We start from the raw sequence: 20289 nt of genomic DNA on the forward strand, positions 1-20289 counted from the left end.
CCATTCCTCCGGATTAGGCTCAGAGCATGAATAAGTGCTCTAGGAGCAGATCGCGACATCTACACTATACTCCTAGAGCACTCCAATAATGCTCTAGGAGCAGTCACATTTGCTTCAAGTAGAAATCCACTGATACCACGGTAGAAAGCGTATGGAAGCTTGGATTCATGGCGTTCTTCCTATCCTGGTAGCCAAGTCCGTGTGCACTATAGAGATTTTTGACTAGTATAACCTTTTTTCCGTCTTGAGTTCAACTTTACCTTGTTATTGTGATCCTAAAAAGACGGATTACATCCTAACTAATGGTAGTTGCCATTTTTGAATACTGAAAAAAAACTAACATTATAATGCCAAATAAAAAGTCCCATTGGGCATATTCGTAGGGGACCTTATTGTGTTTCGTCACCCTTAGGATGCGATAACCTTGTGGTTGACCGGCCTGTTCATATTGCAGCCAAGGAAGGATGGATCCAATAATGACTACCCCGTGAGAGTAATTATTTGAGATTCAGGGCCTGGGTTGCATGGCTACGACTGTCAGTTAGTACCATGTTCTTAGATGAGCAATCAACAAGTCATGTGCTGGGAAATTATCTTCATTGTCAAACAGTGCAGTAATTAATTTGATTTGAAATAATACGCTATAAGGAAGGTCCAGCTGTGTAGTTTTTGGGTTTGGGCGAATGAGGAAGATTGGTTGTCTGCAAATGATGAGTCGAGGATGAGAAGTCGATTCAATTTCTAAAAGCAATAGCTGAACATCCTTACACGACACTCGAGAGCGCGCTAGTGTCTGATTGCAACAATATTAGAAATAACAAGTAATTCACCGTTTGAACATTCAACAGACGTTCAATTTTTACATACTTCTGCCAAATCTGTATGTATTGTTAACGGCTGTGATGTTGAGCTCTAGCACGGCAACCTGTAAAGACGACTAACCTCGTATTTTGGTGAACTGACGTTCAATTTCCGCTTTGAATTTAAAACCTCTGCCGAGGTGTATGGGCGGCTTTGAAGAGACGAAAGGGTCTCTAATAGGAAAATACCTTCAATCCGAATATCTTCACCATTCGAGACTAAGTAAAGTCACTTTGTTCGTTTCGTTTACCATAGCCACTCTAAAGAGTGTAACAAGACTTGAACTTCTAAAGTAAAATACTATCCTGAAATCTCTCTTTGTTCATTCTATTTTGTTCAACTTTCCGTTCTGGAGCCCTGTATTATGGCAAAATGTCAAGCTAGTATATGGTCACCTGATAGTAATTAAGAAAATAGCAGTTTCTTCATGATATCAGCAGCATATTCTCAATTCAGCTTGTTCTGGGGCTTTGTACAAGCTAATTTACATGCAGCCATTGTGCTTGAAGTTATTCCTGGTCAGACACGCATTTGGTGCCGGGGCTTATGCAGAATATAGGTATCATGTTGAACAACATATTTCTGGTAAACCCACTTGGAGGCAATTAATTTACTTCTAATTCTGCGACCGCAAACTGTGCTCAATCTGGCCAATAATGTCATGTCTGGCTTGGTTCGTGGTCTGGGCAGAAAACAAGTAACGCGCCGTTGAACATTTCTGGTCTTTTGAATTTCGTGATTTTAGAAACTGGATCTGCCTCTAACGATTTATCATTTCCCATTGATGTGTATGATATTTGCATTGCAATGTTAAGGCTGCTGCTGTCAAAGATAGTTAAAACTGCTGGAAATTAGAACAGCTATCCACATATGCTTCTCAATGCTGTAATCATAGTCCTATCTATGTGTTTCAGTCTGATACAACTATCGAAGTCGGTAGTTCTTTGTTGACCAGGAGCGGATAATAAATTATTTTGCGGACAGAGGATCCAACTAATGCGTACTGTTCTGCGGTGAATATATTTTTGAATTCTCTTAGGGGTAAATCAACCCGATCGTTTGAGTTGTCTTAGCTAGCCTAATTGGCAAACCCACCAGGTCAACATTTGCACATTATAAACTGATACGGCACAGCATGGTTAGGGTCTTAAAGATGAAAGGGCAGTTGATCTCCACTATTTTAATGGAACCGACCACCTTCCAGCGAAACTGCAATAACATTAATTACTGAAAACCAGGCTAATTTAATCCATGTTGAACAAAACCGTTGTACCCATAGTAGGGCTTAGAGAAACGGAGGTAGATTCCAATCGTCTTTGCATGAGGTTTTATGGAAAATGGACTATTTTAATGTCACCTCTCGCTCGTCCCATTTAGATTTTATACCATCCCACATACACTAATATGTCGATGCCGGACGCCCAAGGAGAGTGGAGCAATTCATTCTGGAGCTGCTGCACTCCCTGGACAACTTGTGCGTCTCTCCATCCGCTACTGTATCATCAAACCGAAGAAGACCATTAATAACATCCTTGTAGGTTTTTTTGCTTGCTGTTGGCCATGCGGATTATTCGGGAAAATTTCGTCGCGTCGACAAAAGCGAAGCCATAAAGAAAGCTGCTGCAACTTTGATGTATGAAACAGTCACTTTGGATTGAATCTAGGATAATACTAATGGTCTATTCCTAGTGTTGTCTATTCGCGTCGCTTACGCTTTGTGGACTCCAATGGGTACCACTTATGATCCAAAGAGGCGGCATGAGGGGGTCCTCCAACATAGAAGGTTCAGCCTGCGGAGACTGCGTAGAGTCTCTTTGTTGCCCTTTTTGTGTTCTGATGCAACATGACAAAGAATTGAAGTTCCAGGATGGGACGTCACTTGGTTACCGTTCGGGTACTGAAATGTCTTATTCAAGACAAAATTAGCACCTCCAGATTTATTTGCCGGCGAGGACAATTTTAATGCGCAATTCTGCAAATAAAATCCCCTATGCGTGCATTGATACAGTGCGTCCCGAAACTGGTGCAACCACCTACACTCTTCGATTGATTCTCCAGGCTCCAACGCCAAGACACACTAGTTTATATTAGGAGTTCTTCCATTACCTTCGTCAGTGAGACGTGTATTGCTTCTTACAGTGGATTACATAGTACATATTCGCTTGTAAATTCAATACATTTGACATCTCCACCGTAACCCATTCCCAAATCAGCCATGCGAAGACAGCCGCCCAAAGGACGGACGGCTCTTGAAAAGAGCGGTCGCGCCGTCGGGTCACGAGGCGATAAGTAGGCGGCAGGAACCTAGGAGACTGGAGCAGTTTCGCTCAGTTCTTAATATATATATATGTTTTCATTTCCTTTCTTTTCTTTCTTGCCTAGTGTCCATAGCCCACTTTGCTTAAACGTTCTACATTTCACGAGAGGCCACACATATGAAATGTGGCAAAGGTATAAGTGCGCCTATCACTTACTGTATCAATCTAAAGCTATCTATTCATCAACAGCTTCAAGCTCCATTCTCAACTTTCTGAGACATTCTAACAAACGTTCGACGTGAAACCTTACTTCAGTATGTGGCAGCTGCCCCTCCTCTCTACTCTGTTTCTGCAGCGTTTCATTGATGGTCCAACAGTGTTGTGATAGGGATTCCATGCGCAAAGCCGTGGAAATAGTGATTCTTTGCGAGCTGGCCAGATACTTAGCCATAGGCATTCGTTGTGAAAGAACAGGAAAGTAGTGTGGAGGTATCTTGACGCGAAAATTCATTTCTTCGCCTCGCTCAAGAAGACCTAGAGTCTTTACAACGGAATCACAAGCTTTGCGGTTTGCATTGATGGCAGCAGATATTTTAGGGTCGACATGGAGGGCGACTGCTGAAAGCCTCTCTTGTACATCAGCTATGCTGGTGTCTTCTGCTTTGTAGAACCAATGTTCTTGCTCGGCATCCAGGTCAAGCAACGCTGAGGATATTCTCGAATAGATAGGGTTGTGATCGACCCGCGCTCTTCGCAATAGGAACATGACAGATGTGATCCCAAAAAGTTCAAACTTCTGCGGCTTTTCGAGAAGGAGCATAAGCCAGAAACTCAGGCACTGGAACGTGTCCGACTCCCTGTTGATTCTATCCGACAGATTTTCCTCGGCAAAGATGCCCTGTGAGAGCGGCACGATATCCTTTCCGCAGTGCAGATAGGATTTATTGAGTTTATCTGACATGCATGATGCCAGCTCCCAGTCACTTAAATGACATTTTTCTTCTTTTCTTTCACCCCGATAGAGGCATAGATTCTGAATTCTGTTTGCGCAACAAAGGGTCGCCGTTGCTTCACTTAGTGAATGGAAGGCTAAGGCAAAGTGATACATAAGTAAAACTCTCAGCTCTAGTCTGTGCTTCAAGTAGTAGATCGCATGCGAGGGATGAAATGAAGGTATAACGATAGCGGTGTGACCGTCGGCAATTTCGACGACTTTACTCAGTACTTGGTAACGTTCATCTGGGAAGTTGAATCTTCTCATCCACGGACTATTATAGCCCGAGTTCATACAATGAATGATCACCTGCGGTTTTTTAACCTGCAAAAATCGTGCAAGAATTTCTTCACACCTGAGGTTTGCATCGGCGTTTTTTCTCCAAGGTTGCAATGAAAATGCATTAACAACGGTAACGGTACCAATATTCCTAGTGCCTCGACTAGCAAAGCGGAGAAGTTTATCGACCATTTTCAAAGTGTCAGAGGCGTTCACGAAGCCATCGAAGCTTTGGTTGGGGGGGTGTGACTCGTCACTGCGAGGGCGCTCTAGAATGACGATAATATCGGATAATCCAGAGGCAAGGTTGCTGGCCTGAGTAATGCCATGAGTAGAACTGCCCAACTCTTGGCCATGTTGCCTCAAGATCTGGATCGCTTGGAAGTCCCGATCCTGAAGTAGACACAATGGTGGGGATTGCGTCAACTGTCGGAGGCAGCGAGGAATGACTCTAGGAAGATAAATCGGATCGTGCGCTCCTTCCATTTCCACTCCGCAAGTTGAACAACGTGGATAAAATATAGATACTGCGAAACTGGAACAACTGGCGTTGGCGCTCTAGGTTATTTAGGTTCCTTGCGTGACACTCGGCAGCGGTGTTCTGTTCCATCTACTTAGACGGAGTGATCGCCAGTGATTTGACCCAAGGCCACTGCCTGACGATGACGGGAGTCATGTGATCAGGGGGAAGTGACACCTCATCGGTTTCTGCCGACTTATGCATTAAGTTACAACGGAAAATCATAGTTCCTTAGGGCTCGCGAATACAGTCACAAGACATGATTCTGTATCTAAACAATGTAATTACGGTAATCGATATATTCAGGAATATCAATTGTCAGGATGTCTGATGGGCGTATGCACTAGTAATTCTACCTAGTAGTCTCATTGGAGAATGATCAAATCGATTCTATTCAGACTAGCTATTCTGACTGTATTTATAGAGCAGACAGGCGGGAATTGTCGGAGTGGAAAATGGACGTGTAAATTCCACATCGGGCGCCAGTTTCCATAATAGACAGTGGCGGTTAGCTGAATAAGCGCTAGGAATGCAGCAGCTGGATCACATTGTAAATTACCAGGTGGATAATTGCACTGACATCAATTTTGCTACTCTTGCCTTATTCTAGACTAGTGGACCTTGGCATTGGGGTTTGAGAATCAATCGAAGAGTGTAGGTGGTCGCACCAGTTTCGGGACGTACTGTACTATCAGCCACAGAAAATGAGACCGACAGGAACCTTGGCATTATGTATCACAATATGGAAGTGCAATGCCAAACCTCTTTGGTGAAACTGTAATGTCATTGGACAGGAGGGTTTGAATGTGGTCGGCTCGATAGAAAGAATAATAAGTTGCTGGATACTGTACAGTACTCACCAAAACTGAAAATGTCCCGAGGTACGATTCCTCTGTCTGGCTCGCTATGGGTCTTGTGCTGATAAGATTCTCAGTCTATGAATTATACTGATCTAAAGTTGTTCCTCCGCAAATACCGTCCTGAGGCGGCCAATGACAAACTCATCGCTAAGCTGATCAATGGGACCAAGTATCCGTCCAACCCTGGCCAGTTCAACAAAGTGGAAACCGCGCTAGACCTCGAGTACGCTTCTGGCCTGACATCAAAATGGCGAAATATTGTTGTCCCTATTCGTCCTCGGAATTGCTTATGTCAGAGGCATCATGTTGCCCAACCGGGTCGCTCGCTTACGATTAGGGACATGTACCTAAGAAGACTAAAATTTCTTCGGAGGCTTGACAGTCAGGCTAATTACATATTACTCTTTTCGCAATTGACATAATTATACCAGTTGCATTTGGTAATAATTGAGGAAAAAGCGTTGTGTTTCTGCCCAAGGGCCGACAGGGACCATGTCATGCGGAAACTTTCCGTCGCTGGATAAGACATGCCGGTCAGCTCCAGCATTTAACAACTCTGCAGCAGCCTCCAAGGTCCCTTGTTGGGCAACAACACTATGCAAAGGTGTATATCCGGAGTAATCCTGAGCGTTAACATCGGCTCCATGTTGAATCAGCACTGCAATGACTTCGTGGGCCCGAGATCCGTAGCCCGATTCGGCAATATGATGCAGAGCTGTCTTTCCTTTCATGTCTTTCGAATTGACAAAAGCCCCACTTTCGAGGAGCATGACTGTCAGTTCGATGGAGCTCATTTGTGCAGCAACCGAGAGGGGCGTCATCCCATGGGTATTTTGGAAGTGAACATCAGCACCGAATGATAGAAGTTTTCGGACATTTCCCTCATTTTGAGATTGTCTGATAGCGTAGAAAATTGGAGTTTCTTTTTGTTCTCCGCCGGCCCAATTCACATCAGCCCCACTTTCGATAAGCCAGCTCATCATATCAGGATACCAGGCAGCCAAATGAAGCACGCTTTCTCCCTTTGAGTTTCTTGCCATAATGTTGGCACCACTGTCAAGAAGTACCTGTGCTTGTATGATGGCTTCTTGAGAGACAGCATGGAGTAAGGGTGTATCTTGCACCTCATTCGTCCCGTCTACCTTGGCTCCGTGATTGATGAGGGTTCGAATGATAGTTTTATTGTCGCCGCTCGAGTTCCCGCGTTTCGCGGCGTAGAAAAGAGCTGTCCAACCTTTGTAAAATTGGTTCATGTTTTTGAAATTCGGATTGGCACCATAATGTAGTAGCACACTCACAGCCCGCGTGCATGAATGATCAGCAGCTACTTGAAGCGGGGTTCTCCCCCCTGCCATCTTGAGAATCGATATAGACACCGGCATCTATGATTATCTTAAAAATCGAAGGAGCGACGTTTCTCTTTGCTGCGACGTGCAAGAGATTCATTGTATTTTGGCGTTCCACGATATGTGCATTTGGCCCGTACTTCACAAGTAAAGAGACTTTAGACCCTTGATTTGAACGAACAGCCTCCAGCAGTGGAGCACGTTTGCCAGGCGCAACGGGGTCGACTTTGGCCCCGTAATCTAAGAGTAACTTGATGATGGCCATGTTGCTACGGCTAATAGACGCCAAAGTCAAGGGTCTTCCGGAGCAGAGACCGACCGCATCTGGCCAAGCTCCATTTTTAAGAAGTAAGTGCACAATATTGGTATGCTTTTGAATTACAGCTTCCAAAAGTGCTGTCGATTGCGCCTGATTTGGTGATAGAACGTTCACATCCGCGCCCGCGGTCAGCATGTTCCGAACTCCGACTTCGTTCCCGTGACTTGCATACCATACAAGAGCTGATCCACCGTCGGATTCGACATTTCTCTCGTAAAGCTTGTCGATGAGCAAATGGTAGAGCATTCTGTTGGATTGTAGAAAGTTGAAAACTTCTTTTTGAGATATCAAATGGTTGGCAATGAGTAAGATAATTTCCGGCGGAAATGAGAGTAAAGGCATCGTGTAGGCTTGCTGCAAGTTATAATTATCAATATTGAATGGTCGAGGCTTGGCTGAGCTGATACTTATTACATATTAGTGACATATACTGCAAATTAACGAGACAAACCTACCCTGGGAAAGCTGCGGTAACCATATTCCACCGTCTAGTGTATCAAGAGAAGCTACAGCGACCCTAGAATACATCATGGCTCTTTTGCAAGCCTCGAGGCGTACGTAAGGCCAACATCAGACTGACATCTGGTGAACAGCAATTCAGGCACAGTATCAACGAGGTCCTCTCATTGGCCGTTGACCCATTCAACGGAGATAGGCCCCTTTCCATGAGTTGGAGATTTTTCTTATCCAAGTTGCGCAGTGCCGAGTTTTGCTTGAGCCGGTAAGATGAACTGAAATCCACAGTATGGGTTGGGAGTCACAGCTCGACACCTTGTTGAACCATTTAGCAGCTGTGTTAGTAATCTCACTACAGAGCTGCCTATTTTGGTCATAGCACTATCGGTTCAATGTCGCAGCTCACTATTTGATTTCGCCTGCATAGCTGAACAGGCAGGCGGTACTTGTAGAAACCATTATGGTGCCTGAAGTTAAAAATAAAATTTTCACTCAGAACACCACTCACAAACCTCAGCTCATAATGTAAGCTATGAAGACCAGGAGTTTACCGAAAATAGGAGTATCCACCGCCAATATCTAACCTATAGGGGAAGTGACACTTCGAGCAGATAACAGAGCCAGCTCCTATATTGTAGAAGTCATTAGATCATATTCTACTGTACAGTCATTCTCGAAATCGGCTTGACCAATACACACATGATAACTCTTCTCTAGCCCCACCGCCAAGGCCTTAGCGCAGATCCATCATTGAGCCGCATTAAATGGAAGGACACCGTAAAATACATCGTGTAATATTACGTAGGAAGGTACAATACCTTGCTACATAATGTTACAAGATGTGTATAAGAATGGTGTGGAATTGTTTGGAAACCTATAACGTACATGATAAGCGACAGACAAGCGAGTGAGACCCCCCAAAACCCCATACTAAATGCCGTATTTTGTGATCTCATATCTCAACAACGATTGATTATTCAAAGGTCTTATCGCAATCTTATATTTTTTGTCATAATCACAGAGTGCTGAAGAAGTTTGAGTTTATTCATGAAGACGTTGGTTTCGATGAATATATTTTGGTGGGTTTCAATCAAAAATACACTGTATTTTATCGTAATATACTCTATACTGAGTTATTTTAACTAAATCCAAAACAAGATATTATTTACATCATAAAGAATCAGAAAAACCGTAATTGAGTCGAAACAACCCATTGGTGTGGAGATATGAGGTCGCAAAATACGGCATTTAGTATGGGGTTTTGGGGTGTCTCACTCGCTTGTCTGTCTCACTCGCTTATCATGTACGTTAGTGGATCTCTACAAATCAGGTGGCTATTCAGGCATCTTGGCGTTTTCTATAGCCTTTGCATTCGCATAACAATACGGGGAAACCTAGTGCACATAGGACAAAACCCATACTAAGGCATACATGAAATGCAACCCCTCTTAATAGCCGCACCGCACCACATAACACTTGCTAAACCTGTTCCCCCTTGCTCTACTGTTTGTTCATTGAGCGACTTCACGATAAAAAAGAATACGTGTATGTCAGCCTTGAACATTAAGACCAGTATAGCATGAGTCTGTAGAGCCTCTTTGGAATCATAGTTGATTTACTAGGTTTTGTTAGTATGATTGTCTCCAATATTCTCGTCAGAATCATCACTTACAAGCTGTCGATGTCATCTGCGTTAGTGCTGCATCCAGATAGCCATCTCCGTTGGTTGAGGATCATCACTTACAAGCTATGTTGTCTGCGTTAGTGCTATATCCAGATAGCCATCTCCGTTGGTTGAGGATCAACACTTACTCCCTATCAATGTCGTCTGTGTTAGTCCTGTATCCAGATAGCCATCTCCGTTGGTTGAGGATCAACACTTACTCCCTATCAATGTCGTCTGTGTTAGTCCTGTATCCAGATAGCCATCTCCGTTGGTTGAGGATCAACACTTACAAGCTATCGATGTTGTCTGCGTTAGTCCTATATCCAGATAGCCATCTCAGTTGGTTGCGGATCATCACTTACAACCTATAGATGTCGTCTGCATTAGTTCTGTACCCAGATAGCCATCCCCGTCGGCTGAAAATCAACACTTACTTCCTATCGATGTCGTCTGCGTTAGTGCTGGATCCAGATATCCATCCCCGTTGGTTCAGAATCAACACTTACTCCCTATCAATGTCATCTGCGTTAGTGCTGCATCCATATAGCCATCTCAGTTGGTTGAGGATCATCACTTACAACCTATCGATGTCGTCTGCATTAGTTCTGTACCCAGGTAGGCATCTCCGTTGGTTGAGAAGCAACACTTACTTCCTATCGATGTCGTCTACGTTAGTGCTGCATCCGGATAGCCATCTCCGTTGGTTAAGAATCAACACTTACTCCCTATCGATATCGTCTGCGTTAGTGCTGCATCTAGATAGCCATCTCAGTTGGTTAAGAATCAACACTTACTCCCTATCGATATCGTCTGCGTTAGTGCTGCATCTAGATAGCCATCTCAGTTGGTTAAGAATCAACACTTACTCCCTATCGATATCGTCTGCGTTAGTGCTGCACCCAGATAGCCATCTCCGTCGGTGGAGGATCATCACTTACAAGCTATGTCGTCTGCGTTAGTGCTGCATCCAGATAGCCATCTTCATTGGTTAAGAACCATCACTTACTCCCTATCAACGTCGTCTGCGTTAGTGCTGCATGCAGATAGCCATCTCTGTTGGTTGAGAAGCAACACTTACTCCCTATCGATGTTATTTGCGTTAGACCTGCATCCAGATAGCCATCTCAGTTGGTTGAGGATCAACACTTGCACTCTATCGATGTCGTCTGCGTTAGTGCTGCATCCAGATAGCCATCTCCGTCGGTGGAGGATCATCACTTACAAGCTATGTCGTCTGCGTTAGTGCTGCATCCAGATAGCCATCTTCATTGGTTAAGAACCATCACTTACTCCCTATCAACGTCGTCTGCGTTAGTGCTGCATGCAGATAGCCATCTCTGTTGGTTGAGAAGCAACACTTACTCCCTATCGATGTTATTTGCGTTAGACCTGCATCCAGATAGCCATCTCAGTTGGTTGAGGATCAACACTTACACTCTATCGATGTCGTCTGCGTTAGTGCTGCATCCAGATAGCCATCTCCGTTGGTTCAGAATCAACACTTACTCCCTATCGATGTCGTCTGCATTAGTCCTGTATCCAAATAGCCATCTCCGTTGGCTGGGGATCAACACTTACTCCCTATCGATGTCATCTGCGTTAGTTCTGTACCCAGATAGCCATCTCCGTTGGTTGAGGATCAACACTTACTGCCTATCGATGTCGTCTGCGTTAGTTCTGCATCCAGATAGCCATCTCCGTTGGTTAAGAAGCAACACTTACATTCTATCGATGTCGTCTGCGTTAGTGCTGCATCTAGATAGCCATCTCAGTTGGTTAAGGATCAACACTTACTCCCTTTCAATGTCGTCTGCATTAGTCCTGTATCCAAATAGCCATCTCCGTTGGTTGGGGATCAACACTTACTCCCTATCGATGTCATCTGCGTTAGACCTGCATCCAGATAGCCATCTCCGTTGGTTAAGAAGCAACACTTACATTCTATCGATGTCGTCTGCGTTAGTGTTGCATCTAGATAGCCATTTCAGTTGGTTAAGGATCAACACTTACTCCCTTTCAATGTCGTCTGCATTAGTCCTGTATCCAAATAGCCATCTCCGTTGGTTGGGGATCAACACTTACTCCCTATCGATGTCATCTGCGTTAGACCTGCATCCAGATAGCCATCTCCGTTGGTTAAGAAGCAACACTTACATTCTATCGACGTCGTCTGCGTTAGTGCTGCATCTAGATAGCCATCTCAGTTGGTTAAGGATCAACACTTACTCCCTTTCAATGTCGTCTGCATTAGTCCTGTATCCAAATAGCCATCTCCGTTGGTTGGGGATCAACACTTACTCCCTATCGATGTCATCTGCGTTAGACCTGCATCCAGATAGCCATCTCCGTTGATTGAGAAGCAACACTTACACTCTATCGATGTCGTCTGCGTTAGTCTTGCATCTAGATAGCCATCTCAGTTGGTTAAGGATCAACACTTACTCCCTTTCAATGTCGTCTGCATTAGTCCTGTATCCAAATAGCCATCTCCGTTGGTTGGGGATCAACACTTACAGCCTATCGATGTCATCTGCGTTAGTGCTGCATCCATATAGCCATCTCCGTTGGTTGAGGATCATCACTTACAACCTATCAACGTCGTCTGCGTTAGTGCTGCATGCAGATAGCCATCTCTGTTGGTTGAGGATCAACACTTACTCCCTATCAATGTCGTCTGTGTTAGTCCTGTATCCAGATAGCCATCTCCGTTGGTTGAGGATCAACACTTACAAGCTATCGATGTTGTCTGCGTTAGTCCTATATCCAGATAGCCATCTCCGTTGATTGAGGATCATCACTTACAATCTATCGATGTCATCTGCGTTAGTCCTGTACCCAGATAGCCATCCCCGTCGGCTAAAAATCAACACTTACTTCCTATCGATGTCGTCTGCGTTAGTGCTACATCCAGATACCCATCCCCGTTGGTTAAGAATCAACACTTACTCCCTATCGATGTCGTCTGCATTAGTGCTGCATCCAGATAGCTATCTCCGTTGGTTGAGGATCAACACTTACAAGCTATCGATGTTGTCTGCGTTAGTCCTATATCCAGATAGCCATCTCCGTTGGTTGAGGATCAACACTTACTCCCTATCGATGTCGTCTACGTTAGTTCTGCATCTAAGTAGCCATGTCTCTGACTTCACCCCGTGGCTTCCTTTCATCAGTAGGCGGGACTTACCTGACGCTCAGCTAACGCATTAGACCGAGGGGGCTCGTTGGCTGGCGCAGCCATCGTAATGGCGAAGAAAAATGCCGAGATGATTAGAATAGGTCGCATGTTTTGCTGGTGTTTGTATCTTGTCGTCCGTCGTTTGAGGTGATATCTTCTACAACCACGGATGGGTCAAATAGACAACCCTTGCTTTATAACTTAACCACGTAGCGGTGAGGTCACGTGATTTTGAATAATCGCGCTAGGGGGTCGATAGGCGCTAAGCATGCAAAGGGGAATAGATCTTCCACTTTTCTTGACACTATTAGATGGAGTGGCATTCCGCTAGGGATTGGAATGACGATCAGTCACAAGCTCCGAGGTCTTGCAATCTGTTATAGAGCAGAGCCGAAGATTGTAGTGTGTCCTAATAAAGGAAGGATTCGTTTAAGAAAGAAGGGATACATCTTCATGTCGATCTGCTTGTTCACGGACGGACGCGACCAAGGAAAAAAATAAATAATAGACGTTGATTTTGCCCGCGCCTTTAGAGGCCATTAATAACATCGCTAGGGAATTAATCCGTGCGCTAATTGCATCGATAATCTTCGGATCTTACTAAGAATAGATCCTTTTTTCGCTTTTAAAGCCGAACCCTGTCTTCAAACACCTTGATCTATATTTGGCTTAGTAGGACTTAGGTGTGAGGAACAGTGGTTTATATCTTAGTGAGATTCCAGCAGTTCTCGGATAATGTTGCTGAGAAGGATAGACGAGGGAGGTTATGGAGGGGCATTGAGGTAGGAGTGTATAATGTCAGGGTAAATCCTCTACTAGTAATTTCCTAGGTGGTTCATCTGCCGCATCCTGATCACCTGATCTCCCATCAGGGAAACTAGGCGTCCCAGGGCAATTTCCACGTAGCAGAGTTTTCCGCTTCTCTGCCCCTATAAATACTAGACAAGATAGATAGACTGAATACTATCGTTTTCATAATTGACTACCTGGTAGTTTTACTAGTGAATATGCCTATTCCGCACTTCCACTTTTTGTCCTATGTGCATTAGGTTTCCCCGTATTGTTATGCGAATGCAAAGGCTATAGCAAACGCCAAGACGCCTGAATAGCCACCTGATTTGCAGAGATCCACTATGCGTTTCCAAACAATTCCACTCCATTCTTATACACATTTGTAATATTACATCGCAAGGTATTGTACCATACAAGCTGCATTTTACGGTGTCCTTCCATTTAATGCGGTCCGCTCAATGATGGATCTGCGCTAAGGCCTTGGCGGTGGGGCCAGAGAAGAGTTATCATGTGTATTTTGGTCAAGCCGATTTCGAGAATGACTGTAAATATATGTACTGTATCATAATGCTCGTGAAACGATGTCTATAAACGCAGTAGGGCTGCCATCTGGGGGAGCAAAAAGCCACCACTCGTTTCAGTCCAACCACTTCATCAGTTGTGGTGTGCTATATTCCGCTGTTTCTGGATATCGCTAACGACGTCGATGGGGTTTGGGACGTAGTCGTCGCATCCAACTTGATCGTGATTCTTCGCGGTCTGGATCGTCTATTACCTGTATATGGTTCTTTCTTCTCGCCTTTCCAAATCGGAGCCTTGGTAGATGGTTCCAAGTGTTAGATAGAATATACGTTTAATTTTTGTTATCAGAAATGTTGACTATAGCGCTGTAGTTGGTTTTTGTGAGCATAGTTGAAACACTGCGGTATTACAGTATTTAAGAACGCACTGACCTCTGTAGCCACCCATTGGATTTGCCATTATTCCACGCACGTCGACACCTTTCCAGGCTTTCATACTTAATTTGCCAGGATCGTGGTCCAACCTTTCTGATATCTGCTTCACGGGGGAGATTCCAAAAGAAAATATCCCGTAAGACTCCGTTGTCAACCCTATGTTTTGGTTAGTATTACTGCCATTGACGTCAGCTAAGGTTAAATTTAGTACGTACCTACAGCCAACATCTAGATCACAAAACCATATATCTAAGAAGTAGGTTTCAATTTTTGCTGAATATTCGACTGTTCACTTGACCTTGGACGCTGGCTAGTTATATGCCGCTTAGTACTAAAGAAAGCTTGCATACGAGACTAAATCTAGATAGGCCTTTTTTGACTCGTTTAATTTGTGGGGAAAGCTATCTTTATTCTTGACCAGCTTACCGGTTAGGTATACTAAAAAGATATTTCCTTGTATTCTTTGAAAATAAAACTCCTGTAGCTCTCAATTTCTCGCGGGATAGTAAGCTAACACTTTGGCAGTCGGGTACAATATTCAACGAAATTTACTCTCTTTTGCAGTCTTACAGTAAAGTCGTCAATCGAGTGTCCGTTAATCACATAGATCCGGATATCGTTATTGGGCCCTGGTATGTCATCCGTGGATATTGGGCGTTGAGTTTGGCCTATTGCTCAATATGGGTTGAAGTATGCAAAGAGGAGGAGATGACAAACATAATAATGGAAAAAAGAGGTTCGACGGAATGGAGGAAAGACGAAAGATTTGCTAGGAAAATGTAGAAAAATAAATCAAAAGGCGTCTATTTTGAACAGGGCTAGCTAAACCTGCTTCCCCAACTTGGAAGAGCGTTCACTGACCAGACGCATCGTTGACTATTTTTGCCCCCTCTTTTTCTTTCGCTTTGTTATTTACGCTCACTGGTTTCCTTTTCTTGATCTATAGATATTGTAGGCCGCCGCAAAACTTTAGATAAATCTCCTGCTTCCGCACATTGCCAGTTGAACCACGCAGGAGATGATCCACAACGCTTAGAACAAGAAGTCAGGATTTATCATTTCTGGTGCCTTATTGAATAGACTCACGCAAGGCAGGTACTGCTAGCTCCAGGGAGACAAAATTAGTCACTTTCAATAGCCCCTAGGCGCAAATTCGAACATAGGTGACGAAAGTCTTAAAAATTGATCGGTTAACGCAGCCGCATTTGTTAAACACGAGTGTAGCCAATTTCATCTAAGAACCCTATTATTAAATACGCTCATCTGTTCAACATTGACTACAAGTATTGTTCACATTTGACTATATCCACTTTGTTCCAGATACAATTAGCATCACAAGATCTATCCAAGTTCACGTAGTTATAGCCGGGTTCGATAATGCTCTTCTGTTCAACACAGGTCGTATATATATCAAGATGTTGTTGTTAGGACCAATTAGTTGCCTAGCCAAGTTAATCTAAGCAAGACCCTTGTTATCTAAAACTTTCTGTTCACCATTGATTGTGTTCACCAGGTTGCCGATAATGATGGCCATTGTATTTTCTCTGCAGGCCAGCGGCCACTACTAAAAAAAGAAAGATCAACTGCTCATATCTTTCTACGTATTGATTAGGCTAACATTAAAGACGTTTGAGTTCACCATGCTGAGCCTATGACAATTCTAGCGCACAGCCGATATGCCTGACGGAAAGGGCCCAATTCAGTAAACCAGAAACGAACCCACGGACTTAACAATGCCTTATTGGATGCCATTCTTTTTTCTAACATTCACTGCAATCTTACTATAGTCCTAATGCTATTGATATCATACGCATCTGAACTTGTTGACCGTCATACATAGTCAGTGAAAACGTTTGTCGCAGATGCGGTTGGCCGCAGGAGTAAGAAAGTCTTACATTTCTGTTTTCCAGAAATATGTTGCCGTATCATCACTGGTCCTGCCTATTTCATCTTGGATGCTCTCATTCTGTTCAACATTACTATGTCCTCTACAACTTGGACGCAAGGTTCTGTGACGATACTACACGCTTTGATTTGTTATATCCATTACAGTAAAGTTACACACTGGTCAACTTGCTAATGCTGTATGATGGTATCAACTTCATGAAGCCCTGTCGCCTTGAAATATAAAACCTCGTTCGTTCAACGTGCATATTGCGATTCAATTACTGGTGGTATAAACCAACCAAGGTCAATAGTGAATATCCAATTATCTCCATGGTCTTATGTGCTTATGAGCGCTATCAATTGCATTTTGGGAAAAGAAAAAGGGAATTAGATGTTGACAGCTTTAAATGTTGTTGAACAACGAACTCTAGTTTTATGTAGTTTCTAAAAGGTAATTGGTTGATATCCTGTAATGCGTGTAGGCGCTGTTCATGCACAAGCTACGTGGTCCTAGTCTCAATACTGGCAAATGAAGGAGTAGAATGGGATTATCCATCCGGGTGTGAGTCAACAGCCTAACGCTCATATCCGGCCGGTTTACGTTAGTTCTGCCACTCCAATTTCAGTAATCTTGTTAAGATTTATAGACCGTCCTACCTGGTCTTGAGAGATCAACTCTTATATTGGGGAGGGGAGAGAGAGACAGAAAAGTCCCCACAATATTATTGAGGCATCATTCTAATACAGTATACTCAGCCAGTTCCCTGAGTGAACTTGTCTGTGTCCAATCCTTGCGTTCATACAGTTTCTACGTCATTCAACTTGAAAGTAAGTGGCTGTCAATCTTATTCAACCGGAAGACAAGTTATTGACGATTAAGCTAAGATGAAAGGATTAATATCGCGGAAATGCATTGCATGCCCGAGTGAAGAATCCCAGCACCTAAATATCAGAATTTCTGCTCAGAAGTACGATCCTGGTGCTTCTTTGGCTCTCCTCTGGTCTTTTGTGATCCCTTTCAAACGACATATTCTCATTCACACGCTCTGCAAGTGCTGTGTGGAAAAGGCTGAATGTTTTCCAGCGGAAGATCAGATTGATATTCTGAGCAATGCGAAGAATAAGATGGCTGTTAGTAATAGGACTCCTTGGAAAAGAAAACCATGGGAGTACTGGAAAACAACCTCGGAATGCCTAAGTATCAATAATATAATCATAAAAGAGGGGGAAATCAGAATGAATCTTTCAACAGCTGCAACATTGACCCTATGAGGATACTGTACAGTAGCTTTCTGGAAGTGCAGCTGTTTGAAAATCTGTTATCTAACATCCAAAGTGTACGGCAATATTTTCTCAATCCTCGCAATGCATTCACTAAAAACTATCTTGACGTGCCAGTGAACACTTTGGATTGAATACATCTTTTTATTCGCCTTTTCAGTCCCATAAAATCAGCTTAGCATGGCACACATAATGCATTATTCAAAATTTTCTTAACCTGCTGAGCGTATGTTTCTCCGTTCTGACTATTGGAATCAGAAAAGGCAGCGGACCATATCATCACTCCCCCAAAGGCGGGATTGTCAATATATTTTGTGACGAGTGTAGCAAGGTCGCTGGGATTGACATAGTATTGTGCACCGCTAGATGTACCAGTGGCGGCCAAAGGCGAGGCAGGTATTCCCATAAAGATTCTAGCTTTCGCGGAGGACGTATTGGCGATATTGGTCACCCAGCTATCGTAATTTATCGCTCCGTCAACGGAACATTCTGGGTTGTTGTAAAATTGCACCCAGAGGTAGTCAAACTCTGAATTTGTTATCATCCTTTGCATATAGGGTTCTGGAATAGGGCATTGTGGTGCACCGGTGATAAAATAAGTACTGTTGGGATCGGACGCAAAATTACAGCGCAACTTGTCAATCAGGTACTGGTAGTATTGATTGCCAGGTGAAGCTTCAATATCAAAGTCCCACCCATCAAGGAAGGTATTTCCAAACGGCCGGGGAACTTCTCTTTTTCTCGTGTTGCCGTATGCCTCCCATAGATTTTGGCCAATTGTCTCAGCTTCTTCCCGAGAGGAAAGTGAGTACGCTCCGGAGGCGCCCCCCAAAGACAAAATCACCTTTATGCCGTTTGTCTTGCATATATCAATAGCAGCTGCTAGATTGTCACAATTCTGAGGTTGGCCAGACGGAGAGATATAGCATGACTGCCCAATCGTCCCCGATGATATATTTTTTCCATTTCCATACTCGTATAGAAATGCAAGTAGAATAATATCTATTCCTGATTCTGCGGTACAGTAGCTGGCTAGATCGTTGTTCTCAACGGCACTGCCTCCGTTTTGACCCCAGTAAATAACTGTCTGCGCGTGTTGCTTACGTGATTGTAATTGAGAAGTTGCTAATACAGCGGATGCAGCAACGCTGATTGTCCATAGGATTGGAGACCATCGCATATCGAAGAAACCACGACGGGCAACACAAGACGGAATAGGGAAGAAGCAGCAGTCAATATGATCTATTACTATTAATAAGGTGCCTAAAGGGTATTTAAATAAATAGACTTGTATACTTGCCTTGGTTTGACTAGCTTTGGAATAAAATTCCACCCGCAAAGCATTCTGAGAATTATTTATACTAATGCATAATACTTTGATCTTACCGAAAATTTGAAGACGTATCTTTGCCGTTCCTTATTTTGGTACCCTATTATAATGTAAAAAGCTCTGCTAGTGTTGCGAATATAGTAGGAAAAAATAAATTTGGATGGCACTGCACATCCTGGCGAACACGACTCACCAACATTCTGCAGAGTCCTCTCGGCTCCTGTTTCCTTCCTAAATTCACTTCCTTCTCCATGAAGCCGGTGGGACTTCTTGGGTTCTAGTGACGAACGCGAGATACTGTATCGTATTGACTGGTCCTTATCCTTCTCGCCCATGAGGCAACTGGATAGCGCGATTATAGTTCGCTTAATTCGCCTTGTCAGGTTGGGTCAATTCCAGGAGGGGGCCCAGTCTATGGCAGTTTCGCAATCGAGCAGACCCTTGCGTTCACGTCAACACCGCAACCTACGCTAACATCAAGATACTCACCATCATTTCACTGAGAGAAGAGTCACTCCATTAACGTAATATCTACTTCCACCGCAATCTGACTCTGGCAGTTCTTGAGTTGACACGGGCGTAGCGATATGTTCGTTGCCCTAGCTTGTCGTCAAAATGGATTCTTACTAATCAAACCCTCGTTCTGGAATTGATAGTGGTGATACCCTATTAGAATTTGATCAAATTGGACTCCACCCAGTGATAGATACTTCCGTTGTTCATCCCTCAAGTATTTGCGATCCACCCACTAAATTATAGCAGAACGGCGCGATCTGGTTGAATTTCAGATCATTTCCAAGATCAAACCAGTGATAAGGAGCCGCCGCACTGTTCATCATGGTCAACAGCACGGCCATTTGCGGGCGGAGATATCGCTTAATTTGTTAGAAACTTGAATTGAGGTACAAATTTGATGATCAACAAAACTATCATGTTAGAGAAATGCTAAAAAAACCCCGATCCACTACTAATGTCGTATGCGCTATATCAAAAAAGACGTTCTGCACCTCTAGACACCGTAGACGACTTTTATTTGATTATTTGCATCCAAGTTGTGGTATACTACGTGAGCTTCCGGTTCAACCTAGGAATGAAAAAATGGTTAAAAAGGCCCATATACCGCCACAGACAGGCGAACCATCCCCGAAATGGATCCCATTCATTGGAGAACTGTGTACCCTGTACGGGGAATATGGTAAGTGGAAATAGGTCGAAAATATCAAGCTGCCACTGATGAGGTTTGTTCGAAAAGAAAATACTACTCAGAAGCCATGAGCCATGTGTAGCAACACTTAGGAAGTACAGGGAA

At 43.7% G+C, this 20289-nt stretch overlaps 2 protein-coding genes across 2 annotated transcripts; both read right to left on the reverse strand.

Moving 5' to 3' along the window:
- Window positions 1-6194: 6194 nt before the first annotated feature.
- N7474_010094 (ankyrin repeat domain-containing protein) lies at window positions 6195-7683 on the reverse strand (the record flags this gene model as incomplete). Its single annotated transcript, XM_057201504.1, has 2 exons — window positions 6195-7154; window positions 7300-7683. 2 exons carry the CDS (start codon window positions 7681-7683, stop codon window positions 6195-6197), a joined length of 1344 nt encoding a protein of 447 aa, XP_057049491.1.
- A 2594-nt stretch (window positions 7684-10277) lies between these two features.
- Window positions 10278-12842, reverse strand: N7474_010095 (uncharacterized protein; the record flags this gene model as incomplete). The annotated part of the gene is made up of 33 exons (XM_057201505.1): window positions 10278-10308; window positions 10354-10380; window positions 10426-10441; window positions 10498-10520; window positions 10566-10592; window positions 10638-10664; window positions 10850-10876; window positions 10922-10948; window positions 10994-11020; window positions 11066-11092; window positions 11138-11140; window positions 11210-11236; window positions 11282-11308; window positions 11354-11380; window positions 11426-11452; window positions 11498-11530; window positions 11570-11596; window positions 11642-11668; window positions 11714-11740; window positions 11786-11812; window positions 11858-11884; window positions 11930-11962; window positions 12002-12028; window positions 12074-12100; window positions 12146-12172; window positions 12218-12244; window positions 12290-12316; window positions 12362-12364; window positions 12434-12436; window positions 12506-12532; window positions 12578-12604; window positions 12650-12676; window positions 12760-12842. 33 exons carry the CDS (start codon window positions 12840-12842, stop codon window positions 10278-10280), a joined length of 876 nt encoding a protein of 291 aa, XP_057049492.1.
- Between the last annotated feature and the right edge of the window lie 7447 nt (window positions 12843-20289).

The sequence above is a fragment of the Penicillium riverlandense genome (assembly GCF_028828495.1).
Source record: "Penicillium riverlandense strain IBT 135883 chromosome Unknown utg000008l_segment0_segment0, whole genome shotgun sequence".
Classification (NCBI taxonomy): domain Eukaryota; kingdom Fungi; phylum Ascomycota; class Eurotiomycetes; order Eurotiales; family Aspergillaceae; genus Penicillium; species Penicillium riverlandense.